Raw genomic sequence first — 25,397 nt, 5'->3', positions numbered from 1 at the left:
AGGAACAGAAGCCACAGAAGAGTCCATCACACCATAGAACATCTGAGTAACATATGTAACACATGTCCTCTGAACAAGGACACACGTATCATCTTATTGACTGGACAGACTGACACGCTGTCCCATCAACTTCAGCTCCCTGCTGGTTTCAAACCAGTCAGCCACTGGTGGTGCGGGCACGGCTCGGCACGGCTCTGCTTCTGAGGAGTTGATGGTGTTTCCTCCTTCTTCTCCTCCACAGACACACACACACACACACACACACACACACACACACACACACAGGTACCGGAGAGGTACCGGAGAGGAGAGTAACCGGAGAGGAGAGGAGAGGTACCGGAGGTTCCTATCGTGTGCTGGTGTGTGAGGGACCGACAGCTAACGGTAGCTAGCCTGGATGCTAACGTGTATGTACGCTACGCTGGACCGGTTCATCCCGGAGACACAGCCCGGGTTATGTGTGTATATATGTATGTATGTGTGTGTATATATGTGTGTGTAGAGGATCTCTCCTCGGTTAACCGGTGGAGTCGGTTACACGCTGTACCGGGTCGTTACCGGTTAACCGGTTAACGTGTAACGGTGTAACGGTAGCTGCTGCTCGGCTAGCGGAGCTCGTCTCCGGGCTGAAGATGTTTATCATCCATGTGTCCACGAAACCTGCAGCTAAACCTTCAGCTAAACCTTTTAACGTGTCTGAACAATTCATGTTTTTTTTTGTTTGTTTTTTTGGTTTCTGTTTGTACATTTCCGCGTTTTCCATTCATCAAAACGTTCACTTGTGTTTCTGTTAAGCTACATGGCAGCTTTAATCTGCGAAATCAGCAATTTAAACCACAGATATGTGCCACATGCAGCTGTTAAGGGTTGTTTTACAGTCCTAAGGGTTGTTTTACAGTCCTAAGGGTTGTTTTATAGTCCTAAGGGTTGTTTTACAGTCCTAAGGGTTGTTTTATAGTTTTACAGTCCTAAGGGTTGTTTTACACTGGGTCTAAGGGTTGTTTTATACTGGGTCCTAAGGGTTGTTTTACAGTCCTAAGGGTTGTTTTTTACAGTCATCTAAGGGTTGTTTTACAGTCCTAAGGGTTGTTTTACCTAAGGGTTGTTTTACAGTAAGGGTTGTTTTACTAAGGGTTGTTTTACAGGGTCCTAAGGGTTGTTTTACACTGGGTCCTAAGGGTTGTTTTACAGTCCTAAGGGTTGTTTTACAGTCCTAAGGGTTGTTTTACAGTGGGTCCTAAGGGTTGTTTTACAGTCCTAAGGGTTGTTTTACAGTCCTAAGGGTTGTTTTACAGTCCTAAGGGTTGTTTTACACTGGGTCCTAAGGGTTGTTTTACAGTCCTAAGGGTTGTTTTACACTGGGTCCTAAGGGTTGTTTTACAGTGGGTCCTAAGGGTTGTTTTACAGGGTCCTAAGGGTTGTTTTACAGTGGGTCCTAAGGGTTGTTTTACACCTAAGGGTTGTTTTACAGTCCTAAGGGTTGTTTTACACTGGGTCCTAAGGGTTGTTTTACAGTGGGTCCTAAGGGTTGTTTTACAGTGGGTCCTAAGGGTTGTTTTACACTGGGTCCTAAGGGTTGTTTTACAGTCCTAAGGGTTGTTTTACAGTCCTAAGGGTTGTTTTACAGTCCTAAGGGTTGTTTTACAGTGGGTCCTAAGGGTTGTTTTACAGTGGGTCCTAAGGGTTGTTTTACACTGGGTCCTAAGGGTTGTTTTACAGTCCTAAGGGTTGTTTTACAGTGGGTCCTAAGGGTTGTTTTACACTGGGTCCTAAGGGTTGTTTTACAGTCAGTGGGTCTAAGGGTTGTTTTACAGGGTCCTAAGGGTTGTTTTACAGTGGGTCCTAAGGGTTGTTTTACAGTGGGTCCTAAGGGTTGTTTTACAGTGGGTCCTAAGGGTTGTTTTACACTGGGTCCTAAGGGTTGTTTTACAGTCCTAAGGGTCCTAAGGGTTGTTTTACACTGGGTCCTAAGGGTTGTTTTACAGTGGGTCCTAAGGGTTGTTTTACACTGGGTCCTAAGGGTTGTTTTACAGTGGGTCCTAAGGGTTGTTTGTTTTACAGTGGGTCCTAAGGGTTGTTTTACAGGGTCCTAAGGGTTGTTGTACAGTGGGTCCTAAGGGTTGTTTTACAGTGGGTCCTAAGGGTTGTTTTACAGTCCTAAGGGTTGTTTTATACTGGGTCCTAAGGGTTGTTTTATACTGGGTCCTAAGGGTTGTTTTACAGTGGGTCCTAAGGGTTGTTTTACAGTCCTAAGGGTTGTTTTATACTGGGTCCTAAGGGTTGTTTTACAGTGGGTCCTAAGGGTTGTTTTACAGTGGGTCCTAAGGGTTGTTGTCTTTGTAAGCAGTGCTGCCACCTCACCAAATACACCACGTTTTCAAGTAGGTCAGTGTTATTCATTTGTCCCCAGGCATTGTGTATATACAGTACCAGTGAAAGGTTAGGACACACCTTCTCATTCAACTACTGTGAAGAATCTAAAATATAAAACATATTCTGGTTTGTTGAGCTTTTGTTTGTTTACCACATAATTCCATATGTGTTCCTTCATAGTTTGGATGTCTTCAATATTAATCTACAATGTAGAATAAAATTAAAATAAAGAAAAACCATTGAATGAGAAGGTGTGTCCAAACCTTTGACTGGTACTGTAGGTTGGGTGTGTAATGTGAGACAGCCCCACACTGATACTTTATTGCCCAAAGTAATCTTACAAAACCCAAATCAGTTTTATAACTGAATGACAGCTCATGATGAGCAGTACATTTTATCTCCTTTTTACACTCAGTTTATTATGTTTACTTAACTAAAAACTAATGCGGTCAACAACCTTGTATTTTATTCCTGACTGTTCAGTTCTTGTTTAAACTGTTTTAGGGAGGTGTTTAATTACATCCATGGTCCTTTTTTGTAGGCTGTAGTTTGTGTAGTTGTTACACTGTACTGTGTTTGGTGGACTAAATATTTAAAACACTTCAAAACTACCAGCAGAGATTAAACATTATTGTTTCCATAAAGGATTTATTGCAGGGCTGTTGTAAAACATCCATGAATTGAGTGTACCTAATCAAAGCTAAAGCTAATGGACTTGGTTTATGACTTTGAGTTTTATACAGTCAGACTGAAATATATCTCAGTGAAAATTGCAGTTTACAAAACATGAGGAGCATTTGTCTCCTTTTTTTTCTACATTTACTGCAGCTGAAGAAGATTTAAGAAAACAATGGGTTTGTTGTACCTTCACCTGAAAGAAAAAACATGCACTGTAAAGTGCATGTTTTGCTTCCTTTTTCTGACTATTACTCTGTAACCTCGATCCAAAAAGCTTTTTTGTTTTTTTTTGCACTGCATAATGTGTAAACACAAAAGCCAGCACTGTCTGTCTGGGGTTGTTGTTGTCATGGTTTATGTTACACAAATAACAAGAAGGCTCGTTTTGGTGCGGTTTGGTGTAACTTAATACATGATGGAGTGTAACATGAACCTTGTGTTGTCTGGTTGGCCTGCTCAGTCGCAGGACTGATTCTTTTGTCACACCAACAAAGCAAATGTGCACTGGATCATTCTAGATAAAAACCCTAATGATGTAGTGAAGTATACCACCATAATACTCAGATGACTGGTCTTGTTATTCTTCATGTTAGATGCACAGTATTTCTTTAGCGAAGGCAAGGGTTGCTACATAAATGGGTTATTTGGTGGAGGTTCTCTCAAAGGAAGTATAAGCTTTTTTTTTTGCTCGTAGCTCTTCTCAAATATTCGAACACAGAACAGATCCTAGCTCAGGGGGAGGATGAATCAGCAGCCTTTCACCCAGTAGGCCCAGGACCCAGGAGTGTTTTGTTTGATAGTGTTTACAAAAGACTTAGCAGATGGGACAGTGGGGAACGAAGCCTTTTTGGAGGAGCCTCATGCACTATGTTCATCTTAGCATTCATTTAGAAGATTAACCAGGCAGGTGGATGCTGGAAGAAGGACCAGTGACAACCCAAAAACATGTTTGAATCAATCATTGCGTGGACTACAGTCATATGAGTGTACCCATTCCATCTGTATTGAATATCGATATGATTGAAATAGCACTCGGGCTAATTTTAGCAAACTATATTGATATTTAATATAGAGTACTCCCCACAGAGATTAGCCCTTGTCTATTCACAGAACTTTCACCTGTTCACTTTTGCGATAACATGAATGGGTCGATAAGTTCAAGGGTAATGAGAAACTGAAGTGCAACATGTTGACGTCCAATACATCCCATTGGTTGGTTGACTCCTGCCAATCTATGTCATTTGATTAGTCATGCACAATAACAAGCAACGATCGTAACGTACATGTGACTGACTGTGCCTGAACGTCACGCTGCAGAGTACTGCTTGTTTCCCCCCCTGAGCTTGTACCCTTATCAGGGAAAAACATTGAGTAGCCGTTCACAGGAATTAGCTATCCCTTATCAGCCACACACCGCCATCTCAAAGAGGCCATCCCATTGGCTGAACCCTTTGTGTCCTGTCAAATGACTGGATTGAGCAGATCCTGCAGAGAATATCCCAGAAGAAGGATGACAAAGTTTATGACAGCGTTGCGCAATACTATCAGATAGCGGTGTACCGGTATTTACCCTTGTGAAGGTTGCTCCAACGTGATTAGGTGGGCCGCATTTGAGATTGGATTCAGGATGGCAGGAAGGCACTATCATCATAATGTGAGGGAGGAAAACATTGGTCCTAGTGGAGTACCCTGAGGTGGGTTGAGTTAAGGGCTCGCGCTCTGCTAACTGTGATGAAGAGACAGAGATCCTGGGGGGACAGGGAGCTCCTAGGAAGCAACACAGACGACAACACAGACAACAGCGAACAGGATGAGTCCTCTCTGAGGTTGTCTTGGTCCCTGGTGAGTCAGCGCTGACAGCTTTGTCCTGATGCTGGAGGGCCTTCTATACTGATACACATCCTGTTCTTTATTGTTTGGTTTGGCTGGTTGCCTTGATTTATTGGCTTAATATTGTGACCAAGCCTAGTGGCGTGATACCTGACCACAGGTTTTGTTGAAGGGCTACATTCGTGACTGTTTTTTTTATGGACTTATGAAAGAAGAGGATGATGAAGTGTTAATATTTAAGATGCTTTCAAATATTCTTATTGGGTCATGAAGCCTGCAACGTCTGTCTAATCAGCTAGTAATTTCTTATCCAAATACCAGTAGTTTGTAGTTTGGGGTCTGACAGTGTAGCTACTTGTTGTGTGTACTTGTACTCATGAGTTGAAACTGAAAGGGAAAAAAAGAGTTCTAGATAACTGAATTCAGTGGCACCTTTCCAGACAGCTCCTGTGTATTTTTTTGCTTTTAATGTAGAATATTCCCTGTTATATAATGACTTTTTATAGATATTTGGAGCCTTGTTGTCATGACAAACTTCTTTATGTATCTCTGCACTTGATGTTAACATCGTCAGTTGAGAGGACAGGAGCTATGCACTCTATGCATGTGGCTTTTTTTTGTGGTGTCAAAATAAAAGTGAAAGTTTATTACATAATGCTCCAAAGTTACACCACCGGTTTATTTGCTTGATCGCAACAAGAATGTTTTTGGTTTTCAGAAGTACAAAAAATCCAGATAAAGAAATAAACATGCAAATAATTGACAAACAGCATGTCACATGTGACCCTTTTACCCTTGACAGTGGCACAGTGAAATTATTTTGCAGCTGAGGTGTGTTGCTTTTTAATGCTCTAGACTGTGTTTGAGTTCTCTGGTCTCTCTGATCAGAACTTCGGTTTTCATCTACTTGGTCGAAGCCTTTGATTCACTTTGTGTGTATCAGTCCTCTCTGCATTGATCGCCACGAAACAAGTACAACAAAGGGGAACAAGGTAGACCTAAACGTTTGATTACTATGACATTTGACGGTAGTAATCACACTGCCTTTGTTCCTGTGATGTGATTCATATTTCTATTTAAACAAAAACATCAGTAGTAATCATAAAGTTGCTGTTTGTTCATGTATGTGTTGTTTATTTATCGTTGGAAAGATTAAAACCTTTTCCACGTATTTCAAATGTTCCACTAGACAGATTGTTGAGATTTTAGTTTTGAGTTTTGGGTTTTATTCAGAATAAAACTTTCAAGGCATTTTAAGGAACCATGTGGCTGATTGTATAAAGTCCAGCTTTACAATAGCATTTGTATTTAGTTTAGAACTTTGTTCCGCCATACAAGCAGTCGTAGTGACAAACTTTAAAAATGAAAGATTCTTCCAATGTTAGTTACTTTTTTTTAAATTGTGACTGGTTTCTTGTAGTTGCATATGTTCTTCTACAACACTGTCATTGTAGTGAGTGTCAACAATGAGCGGTAGCTCGGGCCTATGTATTTCTCCACCCATCTTGTCTACAAATGTGGGGTGGAGCTTTTTGAGAGAATGGAGAGCTTCCTGTTGCTGACAGGCCTCATATCAAATCATGTAAAGCCCTCTACAACCCTTTGAACTGTCAGCTTACAGTGATTGCTGTTTGACTTGATGATAAACTGCCTGTGTGGTGTTCAAAACGTGGGAATTATTCAAAGTAGCCAGCATAATAGTATTATATTGATATCTATTCATTAGCTTACTCTGGTACAACATATCTCATGCCAGTTTACCATATTCCTTTATGCCACCCTTGCACAAATGCCCCTATTCTCTACCCTACAACCCCCACCCCCACTGCACTACACTCTGAACAAATGGTCAGTGTGACATGGGACCATTTCAAGTGGCATAAACCCAATGAAGTCAGCAGGGGAACATGTTTACGTGCCCAACTAAACACGACCCTGACCCGAACAAACCAAAATCATGTTTGCTAGGTTAATGGTCATATGCACTCTGTTGCGCACAGAAATGACTGCAAATAATCCAGTTCAGTAATGAGGCCACAGGAAGGCTGGAAAGTTTGTGTCATTAAGTGAGGCCTGTGTGGAACTTTCTCTTTTGATTTAGTAGCCTCAACAGATTGCTTGTTAAATATATTTACAATCTCAGAAACTGAGACCCAAGCAAGAAAAACAAATGCTGTGAGTAAATATGCAGGGTCAATCCTAGTCCATCTAATTATAGCCACAGATCTGCGACTTCAAGTACTGTATTCGAAAACAGAAGGGCAGTGGTAAACTCTGTGTGAGGTTGTGTCTTCATTGTTTGAGCCCAGCCATCAGCCCCCCTCTCTGATGTTGCTCAGGTTGGACTGCGGCCAGCGACAGGTCAACAGTGGCACTCTGGCAGTCTGTATACAGGTCAGGAGATAACAGACAGCACAGGGCAGGGCAGGCAGGCAGAGAGGGATCTGACAAAACGGCAAAAGACAAATGCGACGAAGATACTTAAAAGCAGGGACAACAGTGGATTGACTGGGAAAGTGCTAAATCAAGTGGAAACCTGTTCGATTTAACAACTTGTATGAGCCAAACCTGTCTCCTTCTCTGCATTATTGCTGAGCAGTACTTCCTCATCCTGTCTTTTCCCTAACTCAGCTAATATTTTGTACTTTCCCCCCCCATCCAGGCAAACACCATGAACTACGTGGGCCAGCTGGCAGGTCAGGTGCTGGTAACTGTCAAAGAACTGTATAAGGGCATTAATCAGGCCACGCTGTCGGGCTGCATCGATGTCGTGGTGGTCCGCCAGAGAGATGGCACCTACCAGTGCTCACCATTCCATGTGCGCTTTGGCAAGCTTGGTGTACTGCGATCCAAAGAGAAAGTGGTAAGTTTGAAAATAAAAGTTTTAATTATTCTATTTATGTTCTCTTACTGACATGTTGAAGTCATCTAATTATTAAAGTGCTCCACATCAAGACAAATCCAAGCTTGTGAATCTACATAAGGAAACAATTTGGAGAATGAGTGTATATAAAAGTGTGTGGCGGCTACAAAATGTTTCGTTTCCCTTTTGAAGAACACTTTGATTATGCTCTATAAAAAGTCTTCAGTCTTCAAGACAACTTGTATACCAGCATATACAGTCATTGTTGCTATTACTGTATGAGGTTGTGTCCAAACTAAGCCAGATTACTTCAAGATCTTTTTTTTAAGTAGGTAACTGACTCTTAATAAAGGCTAAATCCATACTAAACGATATTTGTTTAAGAAAGCATAACTTTTGCTACATGTACACCTAGCATCCACACTACTCCGGCATTTTGAAATATTCCCATATTACAGAGACTTCTGAAAACGCTCCTGAGCCTGTTGTTGTAGTCCAAAAACTGTATTTGTTTTAGTCTGGACCAGTGGAAATTGAGACTTTAAAAAACGATGACACAGATAATCAAGTTAGCTTCTTTTTTTTCTATTTCATTTTTTCTTTTAGATGTTTTTGGTGTTGTTTTTTTTGCATTTTTATGAGTACTGGGTTTTATCAGTCATGACATGTCCTCCCTTGAATCGTTGCGCCCCTATCGGGTCACCCTTTACCGTAAGAAAACAAACAAAATCAACCTAGACTACCATTGGTAAATTAAACATGGAAAATGACCGTCAGGCATGGATGCACTTGTTATCTATCCTAGCATCTGTTGTGCAGTTAAATTCTGCTCTCTGATTTTGTAATTTCATCCTTCTTGTGTTGGTACATTATCCATGGCTTCCTACAGCCATGGATAATGCTCACGATCCCGCTCAAATAAGTCACCATATTTGCTTTGCACATCTCCCAAACCATGTTTGCTGCTGCCTCTACCACCATATACAGTTCCACCGAGCAAAGAAGCGAAGAAATCTCTGGTCTTAATTCCCTTCATTTCTGTTCTTATCCTATTTTCTGCAACCGTGTTTATGGGAATGGTCATGTGATATGCCCTCTCAGGTGTGTTAGTATGAACCAACATTATTTACGGTGCTAAAGGCTGTTCACTCAAGTTGTCCACCACACAAGTGTTTTCACTTATTTGCTTGATTATAGCCATTTTCAGGACACTGTAAGCTTGTTCTTGATTGACATCTCCTTGAAAGTACGGTCACACTAGCCTTCCTCTCAACACAATTGTGATGTGCCGACTGTAAGACATATTTTGAGCAAAGCGATCAAAAACTGTAAACAGTCTCTGAGAGAGTGATTCTGTAGTGTAATATTGCATTAAACAGGATGATGGCACGCTACAATTGGAGACTAAACCCCAAAACACCTGTTTGTGGATTCTGGGAGCCGAACATTTGGCTTTAAGCAAACTTGACTTGATGTAAGTTCTGATTTCTTTTAGATTCATACGTTTTAGAATTTTAAATGAAAGACAATCGATGGTTTGGGTCATTTGTGTGCCTCGCTGAATATAGATTGCCTCATTTACCAGTCAGGTTACCCATTCTCATGTCGAGGGGCTTCTGCAGCAATTAGTAGCTTCAATGGATCCTCTTGCAACCATTCAGGGAAATGTTTGTTTCTGTTTGCAGAACATAGATGGAATGTTTCTCCCTCCTTGATAGTAGTTGACTTGATAATATATTTTCCTAGCTTAGAGATGAAATCTAATTAATCATGGTTAATTCTCACCTGAAAAAATGACATATTTGTAGCACCGTTGGCCTAGTTGATGGTTTGGGAGAGTTGAGCCTGTTTTGAGTGTAAGTAAATGTAGAGCTAAATATCTACTCAAAGGTCTGTAATCTGCATAAGTATGAGTCACCACAACCTTTCTTTGCAAAATTGAGGTTACTTGAGTTCATTGTTTTTGTATAACAATTCTGAATATTCCTTGGTATTCAGTTAGTGTTTAGTAATGGCTAAAATAAGATTGAAATTATTATTAAATATGTTTTCCCACCACGTCACTATCAATGGTGAACTTGTCCATGGCTTCTATACTTAGAACAGTAATGCTGCACTCTGACCAGAGACAATCTTATTTACTTGCTTGAGGATCAGAGTGGGTGATGATTTGTGGGGGAATGATGCTGTCTCATCACCTACCCAGAATGCTGATAGGCGTTCAGGGTGGACTGAATGAATGGTTACTATGGCAACAGCTCTACAACTTGAATGTGTGGGAGGAGGAGGACACGTGAAGAAGATGGCCTCAACATGAAGGGCTGTTGTGTAACAAACAGTTATGCATATGTCCCTGAGATCACTTATCAGATCCTTAAAGGCTGCTGCTAAAAAAAAAAATCGATAATCATTCATATTTTTTATGTATGCATACATCATATTTTTTATGTATGCATACATACATACACGCATACATACATACATACATACATACATACATACACGCATACATCCACGCCTACATACATAATAATCATTCATAATGTATGTATACATACATACATACATACATACATACATACATACATACATACATACATACATACATACATACATAATAATCATTCATAATGTATACATACATACATACATACATACATACATACATAATAATCATTCATAATACATACATACATGCATACATACATACATACATACATACATACATACATACATACATACATACATACAATATGAATGATTATTATTTGTATTTATTTTCTCGACCATTCAGAGTGGAAGTGAGACGGCAGTTGGCAGCCAAATACAAATATTTTTTTGGCTGTGGATGGTGGTTGGCAACCAGAAAAGTTTTTTTTGTACCGTTTGATTCTTGAAACATTTGAATAAATAAGAAAAAAAAAGTCAGTTATGCATAAGTAGTTCTTCTTTCTCTCCGTTCTGCTGGTTAGAAGTAAATACAAACTTCAGAAGTTACTTTGGGTAGTGCTGTCGGAGAGAAACAACCCAATCATATGCCCTAAATTTAAACATCTGCAGGCAGCCATTGCCTCTAGTAATTCCAGTAATGCAGCATGGTGTTTGTAAATCCACAACTCAGCCAAGTGAATGTAACCTGTCACTGTCTGTGAAAGGTTGAAGAGGAGTCTCATTCATTCTGGCTCATTATTAATTGGACATTGAAATTCCCTGCCATCACTCCCTATACATAAATTGCCCTTAGCAACCCTGAGGGGTTGAAATTAAAAAGGTAGATGATGTTTGTGTCCGTTTGGTTGAGAATTAATATTGATAATTTGGTTTCAGGTTGTCAGACTGGGCTGAGTACTTTGAGACAATGTCTGCCCCCTCTGTAGTCTCTGACAGACGTGATCTGGTTTTTGCTTTTCTGGTGTAAAGTTTCTGAATAGCCTCGGGTCCACTGGGGGTTAGCCTGCCTGGCAAACATGAATGGCCCTGCTCTATTGGCAGCGTTGACTGAATGCAAGCCCAGAGGACCCATATAGTTATTAGGTTTTGTAAAGCCCTGGGAGGAAGATGGAGCTGTAAGTAGCTGAAGTGTGGCCCTGAAATATCATTTTGAAAGTATAATAAAATAAGACCCAAATGGTTTTAGATGTCAGCCAAACACCATTTTCAGTATCCTGTTTATGAATTTGATTTCTTAATAAAAGGTATCATTATAATGCTTTGATCTTCTGGGAATTTCTTCCAGATTGACATTGAAGTGAATGGAGAGCCAGTAGAGCTGCACATGAAGCTCGGTGACAATGGAGAGGCCTTTTTTGTCCAGGAGGCGGAGCAGCTGAATGTGAGTACCCAACTAACTACAGATCAGTGGAGCCCACCATTTTTAAAAAAATTTAATAGAAGTAACAATACTGCTGCAGTTTAATAATAACACAAACTTAATTTAGATTTGTTGGAATTTGTGTAAAGCATGGCAGCTAAAGTTAAGCGAGATATTAAATGGAATGCAAATATCAGCGTCTGTAAATGTTCCTCATTTGTTGTTGCTCGTGAAGCAGAGAGCTTTTAAAATACAGTGTTTTATGTCTACCAGCCAATGTTATCATTCTTTTGATATATGTATTATTTAATGGAATTTGATGCTCACACCATTAGAATGAATTCAACAGAATTGTTTTACTCCTGAGCATGATTGTATCGGTTTCAGCACGGTTTTGTACACACTACACAAGAAACACGGTGACTCAGAGAACATTTTGTGTGAGGAAATATTTACTCCACTGTAGTTGCTTTATTTGACAAGTGACCTATTGCTCAAGCTTTCTGAAATGTCATTGTGACAACTAAGCAGTGACAACAACCCTGTTTTAGTAGAATTCAGTCAAAGGCTAGGAACAGACCCTATGAATCAGTAATGCTGTTTTGGTTTGCACTTGTTTCTAAAGCCTCAAGTTTCTGCCTTCTCCTGATTCTCACTGATGCTTTAGCAGATTGTCCCCGCCCACCTGGCCACCTCCCCAATCCCCACCGAGAGTCACATGTTCTGGATCTCAGAGGTTGAGCACAGGGCCCTAAAAGATCTGGAGGATGACCCCGCTGACCCAGAGGACCCACCTGAGCCTCCTGCTCCGAGCACCGTGTCCACAAAGAAGAAGAAGAAACGGAGGAAGAAGCACAAAGGGGACCCCCGGAGAGAGGAGCTGACCCCGCCAATGGCAGTCACTACTGGTAATGCTATTGCTGCTAACGCACCTGCTGCTACGACTGCTGCTGCTATGTCCAGTTCTGGGCAAAACGAAGAGATCTTTGAGATGGACATGAGCTCTGATGAGGAAGCTGCAGCACATGTCTCCAGGTAGGTTCAGGCTCAACGCTTACTGTTGTAGCAGAAATGTGTCTAAATAGAGAGGAGTAAATTATTATATATCTGTTTCACCCTGTATTTAGGTCACCCTCCGTTACCACAATGAGAGACATCGACCTCAAATTACCTGCAGCCAGACACGACCTTGATGGATATCCACTCTCTGATGGGGACTGGCCGTCAAATGACAGGTATGTATTGACAAAAACGCAGAGTCATCAGCAAGAATGACACGTAAACAGACTATATCTTATTGGGTTTTTTTTGCATTTGTTTACCCGTCCCTTTAGTCATGGCTTGTCTCAAGGCTTTTCCCCAAAGAGTGACTCTGAACTGATGGTCAGGCCCTCAGAGAGTTTGCTCAGAGCTGAGTCCCACATGCAGTGGACCTGGGGGGAGTTTCCAGAAACCACCAGGGTAAGACCTCTCTCCTATAATATTCAGAGGCAGATGGCTCTCAGTAAACTCTCCTCTCTGTAACTCCTTCTCCCTGTTATCCAAAATCCAGATCACCAAAAAAGAGCGCTCAGAGCTTCTGAAAACGGTGACCATCACCCCATCGGAGAGCACCCACTTCCGTGTAATCCTCAGCACTGAGGCCATGGAGAACGAGACAGAGATCATAAGGGGAGACGGCGCCTCCTCCTCAGTGTGTACCATTGTCAAGCCTGAGCCACGCACCCCTATCACCACTGTATCACCTGCGATTCCTCTCGCATCCGTCGTCACCATAACCTCTGTGAGTCCTGTAACGCCCACAGAGCCCCTGGACGTCCTGCCACCCAATGTGGCAACCTCCACCCCTTTCAACAGCCAACTGAGCGATTCGCCCTCTAAGAAGAAAGGTATGTTTGGTGGCATTCTTTTTTTTTCAGTCATCTCCTGTGATTGCACATTATCTTGACAAATACTTCTGTTGTTTAATGAAGGTGTCCCAAAGCGGAGCCAGCATCAGGGTCCTGAGGATATCTACCTAGATGACCTGAATGTACTTGAACCTGATGTTGCTGCAAGATATTTTCCCAAGAGGTTAGATTTTGAAAGAGGCACCTAATTATGTCACTGCCCTGACCTGTTTTAATTAAGAAAGAAAAGCTAAATGTGGACTATTTTTAAAACCAAACAAAGCAAAGTGACGTATTGTTCTCTTTTTACTTTTGCTTCAGTGAGTCTGAGGCAGCAACAAAGCACTGGATGGACTCAGAGATGCTCTCTGGGTCACAGTCCCCACAGTCGGTGGGCAGTGCAGCAGCTGACAGCGGGACAGAGTGTCTTTCTGACTCAGCTAGCGACCTCCCCGACGTCACTCTCTCTCTGTGCGGAGGCCTCACAGAAAATGCTGAAATATCCAAAGGTACACTAGAATGGCTCTCATAAAAAATGTAAACAAGAGTGCACTTAGTACTTTTATGCAGGACAGAAAGTTAACCTCAGCCAGTAGAGATGTACTAAATTGGTTATGTAACTACAAAGTTTTTTTTTTTACTTTATTGGCCACATTAGAAGGCCCCTAAGCCACTGTTGGTGGAGGCTCTATTCTATTACAAATCAGCTTTGGAGTTTGTAACTGTTAGAATTGCCCTTTAAGGCCACAAGTGTTGACCTTAATAGATATGAATCCCGACAGCACTTTCTCTCTTGTGTCTCATACACTCTTCAGGACGTGTTTCTTAGAAACCCCCAGCTGATGTGGCTAATGGAAGGAAGAAAGTTTCCTGATCTTTGTGTGGCTTTACGTGAGATGATATGCCTCACAGCCACTGACCTTTCATCTGTTGACTTTAATTAATGTTCCACTCCCTTGCGTGTCTGCAGAAAGGTTCATGGAGCATATCATCACCTATCTTGAATTTGCTGAAAATCCAGCAATTATAGATAACCCCAACCTGGTAGTAAAGATAGGAAATAGGTAAGTAAGCATTTTTTTTTTTTTTTTTTTTTTTTTGTTCATTTGTGAAATGAACAAGAGTGAATATTATCTCTTAACTAATGCCTTTTTCTTAGATATTATAATTGGACGCTAGCTGCACCCTTGATTTTAAGTCTGCAAGCATTTCAGAAGAATTTACCAAAGGTAACTGTGATCTTGTTTTTTCTGTTGTATTTGCTGTCATTACATATGGATCTTTGTAATCTTTAACTAGCTCATCATTAACTGTTTATCGTAGGCTACAGAGGAGGCCTGGGTGAAGGAGAAAATGCCAAAGAAGTCCGGCCGCTGGTGGTTCTGGCGAAAAAGGGCAGATAGTACGATCAAGCAGGTGTGCACGTTATCATAAGTATTAAAGAAAACCTGCAAATCTGTCAGTTTCTTTTTTAGGTAGACTCACATCAATGTGTACGGTCTTCAGATTTTATATTTACTTCACATCTTTGGATATTTCCCCTTTGCTCTTCCAGTCAGAGACTAAGCTTGAAACCAAGGAGGAGTGTCATCTGGAGGAGGAGGGAGCCTCCATGTCTCAGGAGAAACTGCCCATGCCGTAAGTGGTACCAAAGGTTTATTAATACTCTACAGTCAAGTCAAGTGAGTTCAGTGACATGTTGAACTCTGGAATGACATTGTAAAAAAAAAAAAAATCCACTGCTTTATAAATCTGTATTGAAGTCAACAAACAGGAAGCAGGGTGGCAGGGTTACAAGGCATATCATGAAGGGCTGAATATGTTAACTTAAGTTTAATTTAATGTATTTAACAAGCTTCAAATCTTATACTGTTTAGAAGTTGCACAAAACAATCAAACAGGATCAAAACATATGCCAGCATAAGATTGTTTACAGTAGTCATAAACTGGTATTTCACTAAGAGACAGTTGGTATTTCTTTTTTCAAGCACAAACACTGATTCTTGTTGTTTCCCTGCAGTCCTAAAGCAGGAGACTCATCCAGTGATGAGGAGTCCAAGGAGGTGAGCGCTGCATCTTGTCAGGAGAGAATGCAGCCAGTAGATGGTCAGCACCACCCCGGCCAACACACTTACAGGAAGTCACTACGCCTCTCCTCTGATCAGATAGTAAGTACATTATTACACACGTGTATTTTCTTCCCCAAAATCATCTAGCCAAATCTTTAAAAGTAGGGCATAGCACTTTTATAATATTATTGAACTGGAATTTTATTAAAATACTGTCTGATTTTCAGAATAGATGGGTGATTAGTTTACAAACTGGAGTGTAGAGCACTCAATGAGATTTGTGCTTTAAGGTTCTTTTTTTTTTTTTTTTTTTTTCTTCTGTTGATTAGAGCTCCCTCTGCTGGCTAGCTATGAACTCCACAGTGTTTGCCCCATTTTCTCTCTGTAGGGGGCTCTAGAGACCAGTATATGTTTATTTGTGCTGAGGCAAAACAAGTTATACTTCAGAGTAATGCCTACACTGTTGGAACAAATGTCAGTAAATGGCATAGCCTGTGCTTCAATATGCTTTCATTGTCTTCACTGTCTTACCAGGCCAGTCTGAAACTGAAGGAAGGACCTAATGACGTGACGTTCAGCATCACCACCCAATACCAGGGCACATGCCGCTGCGAAGGCACGATCTACCTGTGGAACTGGGACGACAAAGTCATTATCTCTGACATTGATGGCACCATCACCAAGTACGTGCCTCCAAGTCACTCACAGCGACAGTCTCATAACCGCTTTGATCAGAGTGATGGAGCTGCACTTCCATGATGTGTTAATCTACTTTCATCTCACTACGTAGCACATGATTGTACACATAAATATTACACACAAATATGTCACAAACCAGCGTTAGTGAAAGCAGTTCTACTTTATTTTAATTATACTGATTCTGGGCAGTATATTATACAATATATATATATATATATATATATATATATGTATATGTATATATATATGTATATGTATATATATATATATATGTATATATATATATATGTATATATATATGTATATGTGTGTATATATATATGTATGTATATATATATATGTATATATGTGTGTGTATATATATATGTGTGTGTATATATATATATATATGTATATATATATATGTGTGTGTGTGTGTGTATATATATATATATGTGTATATGTATATATATATATGTATATGTATACGGCATATATATGTGGAGTAATCTACATGTTACTATTACTCTTCTTTAGACCTTTTAATAATATATAGTGTGAGAAAACGCAAAAGCTCGTCTTTGATCATGACCTGTAAGCCTCCGTATTGCAAGAAGGAAAGTATTTTGTGCCTTAGCTAGGCAGCATCTGTAGAGGTGCAGTGTTATTTTTAGTCCCTCATGTCTTTTAATTGCCCCCCATACTGTGATCACTGCAGATGGAGGCATACAGGTGAATGAGCAGAGATTTTTAAAGGGAGAGTTCGCTTTTTGAAGTTGGGTTTTGTACTTGTTCATAATCAGTGTATTACCTGCTGTAGATGGCGGCCAGCACGCCCCTAGTTTGGAGAAACCGACAGGAGTACCAGAACTGGAGCAAAGCAATCTACTGCTGTGGACAGGGACGTCATTAAAACATGTTCTAGCCACCTAAAAAAAAACGTCCGCCTGGATTTATAAATACCCGTTAAAGTGTATGCTATATCTAGTATTTTAATTGCTTTAACTTGTCAGACAGCCCTTTGCTGAGGGCACCTGAAGCCGTTATCTATGCTTTCATCAAAGGCACCAGGCTCTGTTGACAAAAGAGTAATTTTACCGCACAGATCACTGGAGTTGCTGATCTGCTGCTGTGTTATTTTTGGTTTTAAAGTGTTAGTTTGGATTAATTAAAGTGAAATTGAAGTCTGACAGCAAGATAAAGCCGTGAAAATATACTGAATATAGCATACGCTTCCACTGATTATTTTTAATTAAACGCCAACTATGGATAGGTACCTCATACAACCCACTTAAAAAAACTCAAACTGTCCCTTTTTCAGTTATGCTAGAACAGATTGGATAGTTGAAAGAAAAAAAAGAAAATGATGAATGACTTCAACTTAACATTTAATTTCCTTTCTTTGACATTTTGTGCAGTTTTCTCAGCGACTTCATAGACTAATACAAGTCCTTCTCAAATGGCAGATATTAACGCCATAATCCAGCTTTATTTATGTTCATCTTTTTAATTAGTTTAAATCCAATCTCGGAACCCAACAGCTATTGGTCTGACGAAGATAAGCCTCTGGATGCAAGGGGCTTCATTTCTATGGTTCCAGCGTAGCCAGCAGATATAGCTCATCTTAAACCAATAAAAAAGCTAAATCATTCCACCTCGTTTGCTCTCCACACAGAGAGCTTTCAACCAAAAACTACTCGAACACAATTGGTCAATACTACTTGGAATACAAAAGAAAACCTGATTATTTTTTTATTTTTTTTGATGCCCAAATCTTGTCCCGTTGCCCACAGATCCTCCATGTGAATGCAGAATCTGTTTATAAAGATTAGCTTAAAGCTAGCTCCATCTCGTTTGGCTCTTTTGACGGCCTCTCTTTGAGGTTCATAGGTGGTCAACATCAAACAGGTCCTCATTGACCGAAGCTTATTATCTCTGTGACCCTTTAGGCCAACCTGTGACATGTAGTTCTCTTTGAGCAACAGGATGAAGAGCACACAGACTATAATGAGCTCATTTACATATTAGTCCATAAGAACACGGCTATAAGGTGCGGTTTAGACAGTTCCTGCCAAATGGGCCCGTAACCCTCATTAGTGGAGAAAAGTCCATAATGTCCTGTTTGTGATGAAATAGTTGAGTAGTTACGGTGCTTTATGTGACCTTCTCTGAGAGGTCTACTCTTCTTTGTTTTCTTTGACCTTGTTACTTTACAAATGCTACGTTTTCTAAGCCTGTTTCTCAGTGATGTACCTGGCAGATGGGGATATATATATATCTATGTCACTAATATCCATATGTGTTTTAATGTTTTAGGTCAGATGTATTTGGGCAGATCCTGCCTCAGTTGGGGAAGGACTGGACCCACCAGGGCATTGCAAAGCTCTACCACTCAGTAGCTGAGTAAGTGCACAACAACACTGATTAATCACAGAGGAGGGATGAATGGTTGCTCTGTGGTTAGCACTGTCTCAGTTTGGCTCCCAATAGTCTCTCTGTGGGGTTGATATTTTCCCTGAGTGTTTGCGTAGGGTGCTTTGAGGTTGATGACTCAGGAAGTTTAACTAAAAGAAAGACAGAGTTATTATAAAATCTTAAAAGACCATAAAATACGCCATGTCAGTGTTTGACCACTTTTCCTATTGTAGTTTTTTTTTCTTTTGTGAGCTTCTGGACTTTAATCTCGACCTGTCTTTGCTGCTTTGGTCATGCAGACAGTAGAAAAAACTCTGTAGTGACATTAGTAGTTGTCAGCATAGATAGAAATAAACTTTTCATTGAATTGGCATAACTCCAGGGCAGCAGTGTTCAGCTCTGTCGCCTTGAAGCAAGAAGGTTCTGAGTTTTGAACCGGCCGTCTTGTTTGTAGAGTTCGCAGGGTAAAATCAATGAACTGCCCAACTGTATGTGAGTCAACCACGGCTAAACACTGGCTACTTTGCTTGTTTGTTCAAACGCAATGCTGCATTATTTATGTAAAATGGACCATAACGGACCATAGCCTGGACCTTAACATAACAGTGAAGTGCTGTACATATCCAGTGTTATTCTTTGATTTTTCTATCAATTCGTCATCATTTCTAAGCTAAGTAAGGGATGATTGCATAGAAGTCACAGTCATAGAGTGCACATCTTTTAAATCAGACTTCTACTGAGCGGATGACACAATCCCTGACTGTCATAACAGCTACATCATCACTTAAAATGATGTAGTTAGCAAAATGGGAATTAACAGGAATTAATGGAAATTGACAGGAAATAACGGGAATATATGGAAATCCTGAGGGTATTGCTAATGGATGGATGGATGGTATGAAAACTGCACACTGTGAAAGCATCTGATCTTATTGAGGTTTTATTCTTAGTAATTGCTAATGATGGTGGTGATATTGACCTGTATTGGAACAACTGTTACTGAGCACCGCTCTCTCCTCGGGCAGAAACGGCTACAAGTTCTTGTACTGCTCAGCGCGGGCTATTGGCATGGCAGACATGACCAGAGGTTACCTGCAGTGGGTCAATGATGGAGGCACCATTCTCCCCCGAGGACCGCTCATGCTGTCTCCCAGCAGCCTCTTCTCTGCCTTCCACAGGTACAAGAACGTACAATATAAATGGCTTCCAGTTGAAATGTCATAAAGCCAAATACATCTTATTCCCAAAGTCATCCCATACATTAAATCCTCCTCATCAAATATCATAATCTGAATTTCAAACCATCCCAAATGTCTCCCCCTCAATGTAATCCTTTTTGTCTGCAAACTTAATTTCACATTATCTCCAAGTTTCTCGACTCCAAATCCTCTCCAAATCCACATTGATTATAATAAGCCTTTCATATGCAGAGGTTGTTGAGGCAGACCGAAAACTCAAACTTGTGAATTTCTTAAAAAGGTGTTAAATGTGTTGGTAGCCTAGAATTAGACTCTGCATTCAGCTTCTCCTTCCTGTCTCTTTACTTTATTTTTCATCTTTACTCCCTGGTTTCCACAGTTGTGTCTTCACAGCTGCCAAGGCAATGCCTTTGGTATGTTTATTAATTAGCTAGTTGGACTTAAGGGAATGGCAACTTGCTGATTTCCAGGAGGCATTGAGCTGTGGATGGTTTATTATAGGACACCATAAAGAATCCAAGCAACTTACTTGAAGTGACGCTGAAAACAGATTTTTGTATTCACTGCACAATTTAGCTGGTAATTAACATTATTGACCTTGGTTAAATATGTAGCAGGATGCAACAATTATTTGCGATAGCATGTGTTGATGTCAAGTTAATTAGCCAACACTACACATGTTGTTACAGCTGTAGCTTCATGGGGGCATAAATGTCAGTGGCTTGCTGGGATTGCTGAATTAATGTGCCCATTTCCTACCCTCTGGCTTAAATACTGTATGCACACAACACACATAAACAGCATAATGCCATACAGGCCCATTATCAATTTAATGCACATTACATGGCCAAAACCTGAGGGAGTTTTTCCTTAGTTGGACCCATACTCTGTCAAAGGAGAAGAAGCTGCTCTGCTGTATTTTCATCTTAATCATACGTCATTCCAATGAGATTCTTCTATGACCTTTACCTTTTACATCATGGACCCTGTTTACACTTTAAAATGCGTCTTGAGTGATCACTTGTGAGATCACTTATCTTTTGTAGCATTAGCGCTAATGCGTCCGGGACATGGAAGTAGCAGGAAAGTCTGTCATCAATGCCACAGCTCTCCTTTTGTTTCTCCTTCTTCTGATCTCCAGTTGATCTTTAAAGCACTAAAGCTGGCCCCGCTCGTGATGTCTAACATTTTCAGAAAGCCAATAGAGATAGTTTACTAGTGCATCAAACATATTGATTTGGAATGCCTAGAACATGCCAAGGAATAGACCCAGTCCGTATTGTCACGAGAATTTCATCCGTGCATAATGCCTAACTCTGTTTTAAAACGTACATTTGGTGTTTGCAAATGTATGTATGGGTTTATTTGCCTATAGAGCGATGCATGGGGAGACACAGTCCAATACCAGGTGTGACTTGACATGTTACAAGATGCATGTTAATGGCAGGTGTAAACAGGGCCATGGTTAATGTCTCACCAACCTAAAGCATGTTTCATGTCTTTAAATTGTACATACAGTATTTGCATTATTTACATGGCCCTCTTGATTGCATTTGCATGTAACAGAGAACTCTCTTGCATTCAAGCATTTGGAGGTCCGTGATGAAACCTGGACTAAACTAATTATTTTAATATCTTTGTGTGGGTTGTTTTTTTTTTTAGATGCTTTGCATAGTATTTCACATGTATACCTACTGTATTTATTAAAAAGATGAATCTAATCTAAGGGAGATAACACCAAAGAAGAGAGAAACCTAACATGCATTTGACAAAGTGAACTCTCTTTTCAGAAGCGACCTGTGGTAAGGACATGCATATGTGCGTCGCTCTAATCAAACTGTCTGCTTGATTCAGGGAGGTCATTGAGAAGAAACCGGAGATCTTCAAGATTGAATGCCTTACAGATATCAAGAACCTGTTCCAGCATAACAAGCAGCCATTCCACGCCGCCTTTGGGAATCGAGCTAATGTGAGTTAATGAATGTTTGAAGATGTCAGACTCCCAGACATTAAAGCTCGCTTGCGTATTACATGTCGGGAGAGCTGTGTTTTCCAGAAGTCGACGCAGACATGATGTATTGCGAGATCAACGTGACACGTTGGCTATCAATTAGCACACACAAACATATGAAATCAGTACTGGGCTGAACCTGAGCTGAGGTCACTGGCGGAGTTTGGTCCCGTGTGACATCGTCTGTGAAAAAAAAAAGCTCAAGCCGGGCACAGCGACCCGTCCTCAGCTGCATAAACACCAACACCCAGATGAAGCACCGGGTCGGCCATCAGACCTCTTGTCTGTCTCTGAGGCTCGCCAAAGAAAAGAAAAGAAAAGAAAAATATAACACACAAACACACACACAGTCTCGCATTTTCCCATCAAAACATTCCATTTAGAAATATAGCCATTATGTGCATAAAGTGGAGCACAAACAGGAAATCCGTGGTTAATGTAATTAAGGCTCTTATATCAGTTTGTACCCAGTGTGTATTATGAATGAGAATTACTTTCTGAAAAATAACATGATCTCAGATGGCTTTTAAATGCCCGGTCTCAAATTTTTCATCATATTTAAATTAGTTTCAGTCCCATACTTTTATCTAAGAAGATTTGTATTTAATGTTTTTTTAACTATTTATAATTGATTATTTGTCTCCATGCAGGATGTGTTTGCCTATAAGGAGGTGGGGGTTCCGGTGTGTAGGATCTTCACAGTCAACCCCAAGGGAGAGCTGATCCAGGAGCAGACCAAGGGCAACAAGTCCTCGTAAGTACATGAAATGACTGGTTCTGTCTGTCTCACTGTAGAGATCCCCAACAGCAAGGATTAGACATTGGCTTGGAAAGAAAAAGGTTAAGGAGAATATCTGCACTCATTGTGCTACATAATATCTGACAAAATACCTACCATATGAAATATTTGAAGAGAAAGAAATGGAAGCACAAAGCTGCCCTAATCGTTATTTTATTTTAACAAAAGTTGACATTACTTTGTGTAATGTAAAAGTGGTCAGTCGTAGTGACGAGCCCACAGAGATTTATCACGCAACTCTGCATAATCTCAGATTTATTGTTGTGTCTTTCAATTTATTGTTTTCTTGTTTCCAGCAGCAGAAGGCACCTGTTATCAGCCCAAAAAAACTCTGATTGACTGACTAGTTAATGACTAGATGTTGAAAACATAGTCGAGCTAATTAATTATTTAGCACCATTAAGCAGCTGAAGAGACAGATATTTGCCTCGGGAGTTGGTGGACACCAAATCAGAGCTGAAAGGAGAGTGAATATAGCCTTCATTTATTGTCAGCTTTCCAGAAACATAATGTCAAATTAATGCTGCTGTTGCTCAGCGTCTGGTTGATGTGTACGTGATTTATGATGTAATATATGGCAGCGTTGTGTACGGATCGTTTTGCTGGCTCAAAAATGCAGCTTTAGGTTTCAATTCACATAAAAACCTGTGATTACTGATATTTTTTTTATGTTGCTTGATTGCTTACAAGTAAGGAATAATTGTTAATATCATTATTTGTAACTCTTAATGATTATTTCTATTCTCTCTCTGTCTGTCCCCACTTTTCTGTGACTCTTTTTTTTTTTTCTGACCTCGTCTTCTTCTCCACAGTTACAGCCGGCTCAGTGAGCTGGTGGAGCACGTGTTCCCTCTGTTGAGCAAAGAGCAGAACGAGGCCTTTGTCCTGCCGGAGTACAGCTCTTTCTGTTACTGGAGGCAGCCCATACCAGACATCGACCCTGAAGAAGTGCTCTAATCCAGCACATATGGATACCCCAGGTGCTCATATACACATGCAGCTGGACTGTCCACTTGAATGCATCTCCAGGAAACCCAAACGTTCCTATATAGTACTCAAAACATTCTCGCACAGTTACAGGGTTATGACCATAAACATAAAGCAGTAGTTGCCCATTCAAGATGAGTGGAGGTTATCTCAAGAAAAGTAAATGCTGATGAATAATCCATGCAAACTGTCACCCCTGGGGGACGAGAGACTAATCGCAAACTAAATGATCGTCTTTCCTCGTGCCTGTGAAGGCATCCTAACCTAACGAGCACTATGTAGTCCCCATCAAAGTACGCGACTGAAGCTCCCACGTGAGGCGTTGGCCCCTAACGCCAACGTCTGAGCAGTGCAGAAGGAGTAGACTTTTTTTTTCTTTTTTTTCCTTGAATCAAGTTTTTCACATTTCCTGAGCGCCATGAAATGGTGACATTAATCCTTCAAAGCTAAAAAGACACACAGGGGTAGGCAATCAACACTGGCTAGAGTCATATGTGATATTAAGCTGTGGCTGCTATGTTTGCCTACACGCAGTTATCCAGTCTTTAATCTGTTCTAGAACATTAAGTAAATGACTGATAGTGGGCTGACTAATAACTACAACCCCAAGGAACCATACTCAGCAGATAGTTTTTAAAAAGCTACTGTAGGTGCTTAGTTTTGTTCCTGACTCTCGACTCTGTATTGACTGAATGATACAAAAAGTGCACTGTTGCTGGAACTGATTCCAGATCGCCACAGAGAGCTCACGACGTTTGTACTGAATGCGTCACGTTGGTATTGTTAATATTCGAGGTCACACCAGGGATTGCCAACAAGTATGTGTAGATACACATTTAGATGTGACTTAAAAACAAAATGAAGGAGCTTCGTGGTGTTTTGTCTCGCTGTTATTTTAAATTGATTATTCTGTTAAACGAGCTCTGGCGAATCAAGCGTGTTGTGTTAACAATGCAGTCATTATTTATGATAATTGGTATGTTTAAGTTATTGATTTCTATCGTGATGCCTTTGCTTGTCTGAAAAAAAAAAAGTAATTTATCACCAATGCGATGTGGAAATTCTTCCAATTGGTATTTTGTATGGTGGGACTTAAGTTAACATGCACTTAACAGTAACTGCTAAGCCTTGTACAATCTTTGTTTTTCTTCAGATCTGTAGCCCATTTTCACAACGATCTGTATTCTTTGTTTTTACAGTAAAACGTTCAACATGCCAGATACGTACACATTCCTCAGCAAACCTCCAGATACGCAGATTTAGTATTAAAATATGTGTAAATGTAAAAGGAAATGCTTGAGTTGGAGCAGTGAGCAGTTCTAGAGACAGAGAGGGCTCAAAACGAAGTGTGTGTGTGTGTGTGTGTGTGTGTGTGTGTGTGTGTGTGTGTGTGTGTGTGTGTGTGTGTGTGTGTGTGTGTGTGTGTGTGTGTGTGTGTGTGTGTGTGTGTGTGTGTGTGTGTGTGTGTGTGTGTGTGTGTGTGTGTGTGTGTGTTCTGCTGCTGTTGGGGTGACATGATTCATATGTTCCCTCAGTGGCTTTACCAAGACTGATCCAACGCACTTTGTCTAAGCTGCACCCACAGGTGCACCTCAGAACACCTCTCAGACACATGCACTTCACTGAAGGTCTCCACAGACGGCAGACCAGAGTATGCAATCAATGCAGCATGGAAGAGTTTTAGTTATTATTTCGTGGGTGACATTCTGACACCACAACAACGCAGCTATTCTAAAATATGTCGATACAAAGCAATTCTTGAAAGGGGATGTGTGTGTGTGTGTGTGTGAAAGGA

General features: G+C 40.5%; 1 protein-coding gene across 3 annotated transcripts; it reads left to right on the top strand.

Annotated features, from left to right (window-relative positions):
* The first annotated feature begins 367 nt into the window (after positions 1-367).
* Positions 368-23,573, top strand: lpin2 (lipin 2). Of its 3 annotated transcripts, none has more exons than XM_054623290.1 (20): positions 368-407; positions 7,544-7,744; positions 11,481-11,576; positions 12,223-12,590; positions 12,683-12,790; positions 12,890-13,016; positions 13,108-13,444; positions 13,529-13,628; positions 13,766-13,953; positions 14,415-14,508; positions 14,604-14,673; positions 14,768-14,860; positions 15,000-15,082; positions 15,465-15,612; positions 16,048-16,196; positions 18,508-18,594; positions 19,632-19,784; positions 21,660-21,774; positions 22,467-22,570; positions 23,428-23,573. In XM_054623290.1, exons 2-20 carry the CDS (start codon positions 7,553-7,555, stop codon positions 23,570-23,572), a joined length of 2,757 nt encoding a protein of 918 aa, XP_054479265.1. In that variant the 5' UTR covers positions 368-407; positions 7,544-7,552; the 3' UTR covers position 23,573. The 3 variants fall into 3 exon arrangements, with proteins under 3 accessions (XP_054479265.1, XP_054479258.1, XP_054479250.1); XM_054623283.1 differs by lacking the exon at positions 368-407 and adding an exon at positions 4,627-4,893 and having other exon boundaries at positions 12,226-12,590; XM_054623275.1 differs by lacking the exon at positions 368-407 and adding an exon at positions 4,627-4,893.
* The last annotated feature ends 1,824 nt before the right edge of the window (positions 23,574-25,397 follow it).

Source organism: Anoplopoma fimbria, chromosome 3 (assembly GCF_027596085.1).
Source record: "Anoplopoma fimbria isolate UVic2021 breed Golden Eagle Sablefish chromosome 3, Afim_UVic_2022, whole genome shotgun sequence".
Lineage (NCBI taxonomy): Eukaryota > Metazoa > Chordata > Actinopteri > Perciformes > Anoplopomatidae > Anoplopoma > Anoplopoma fimbria.
Note: the sequence above shows the minus strand (reverse complement) of the source record. Positions and strands in the feature narration are given on the sequence as shown.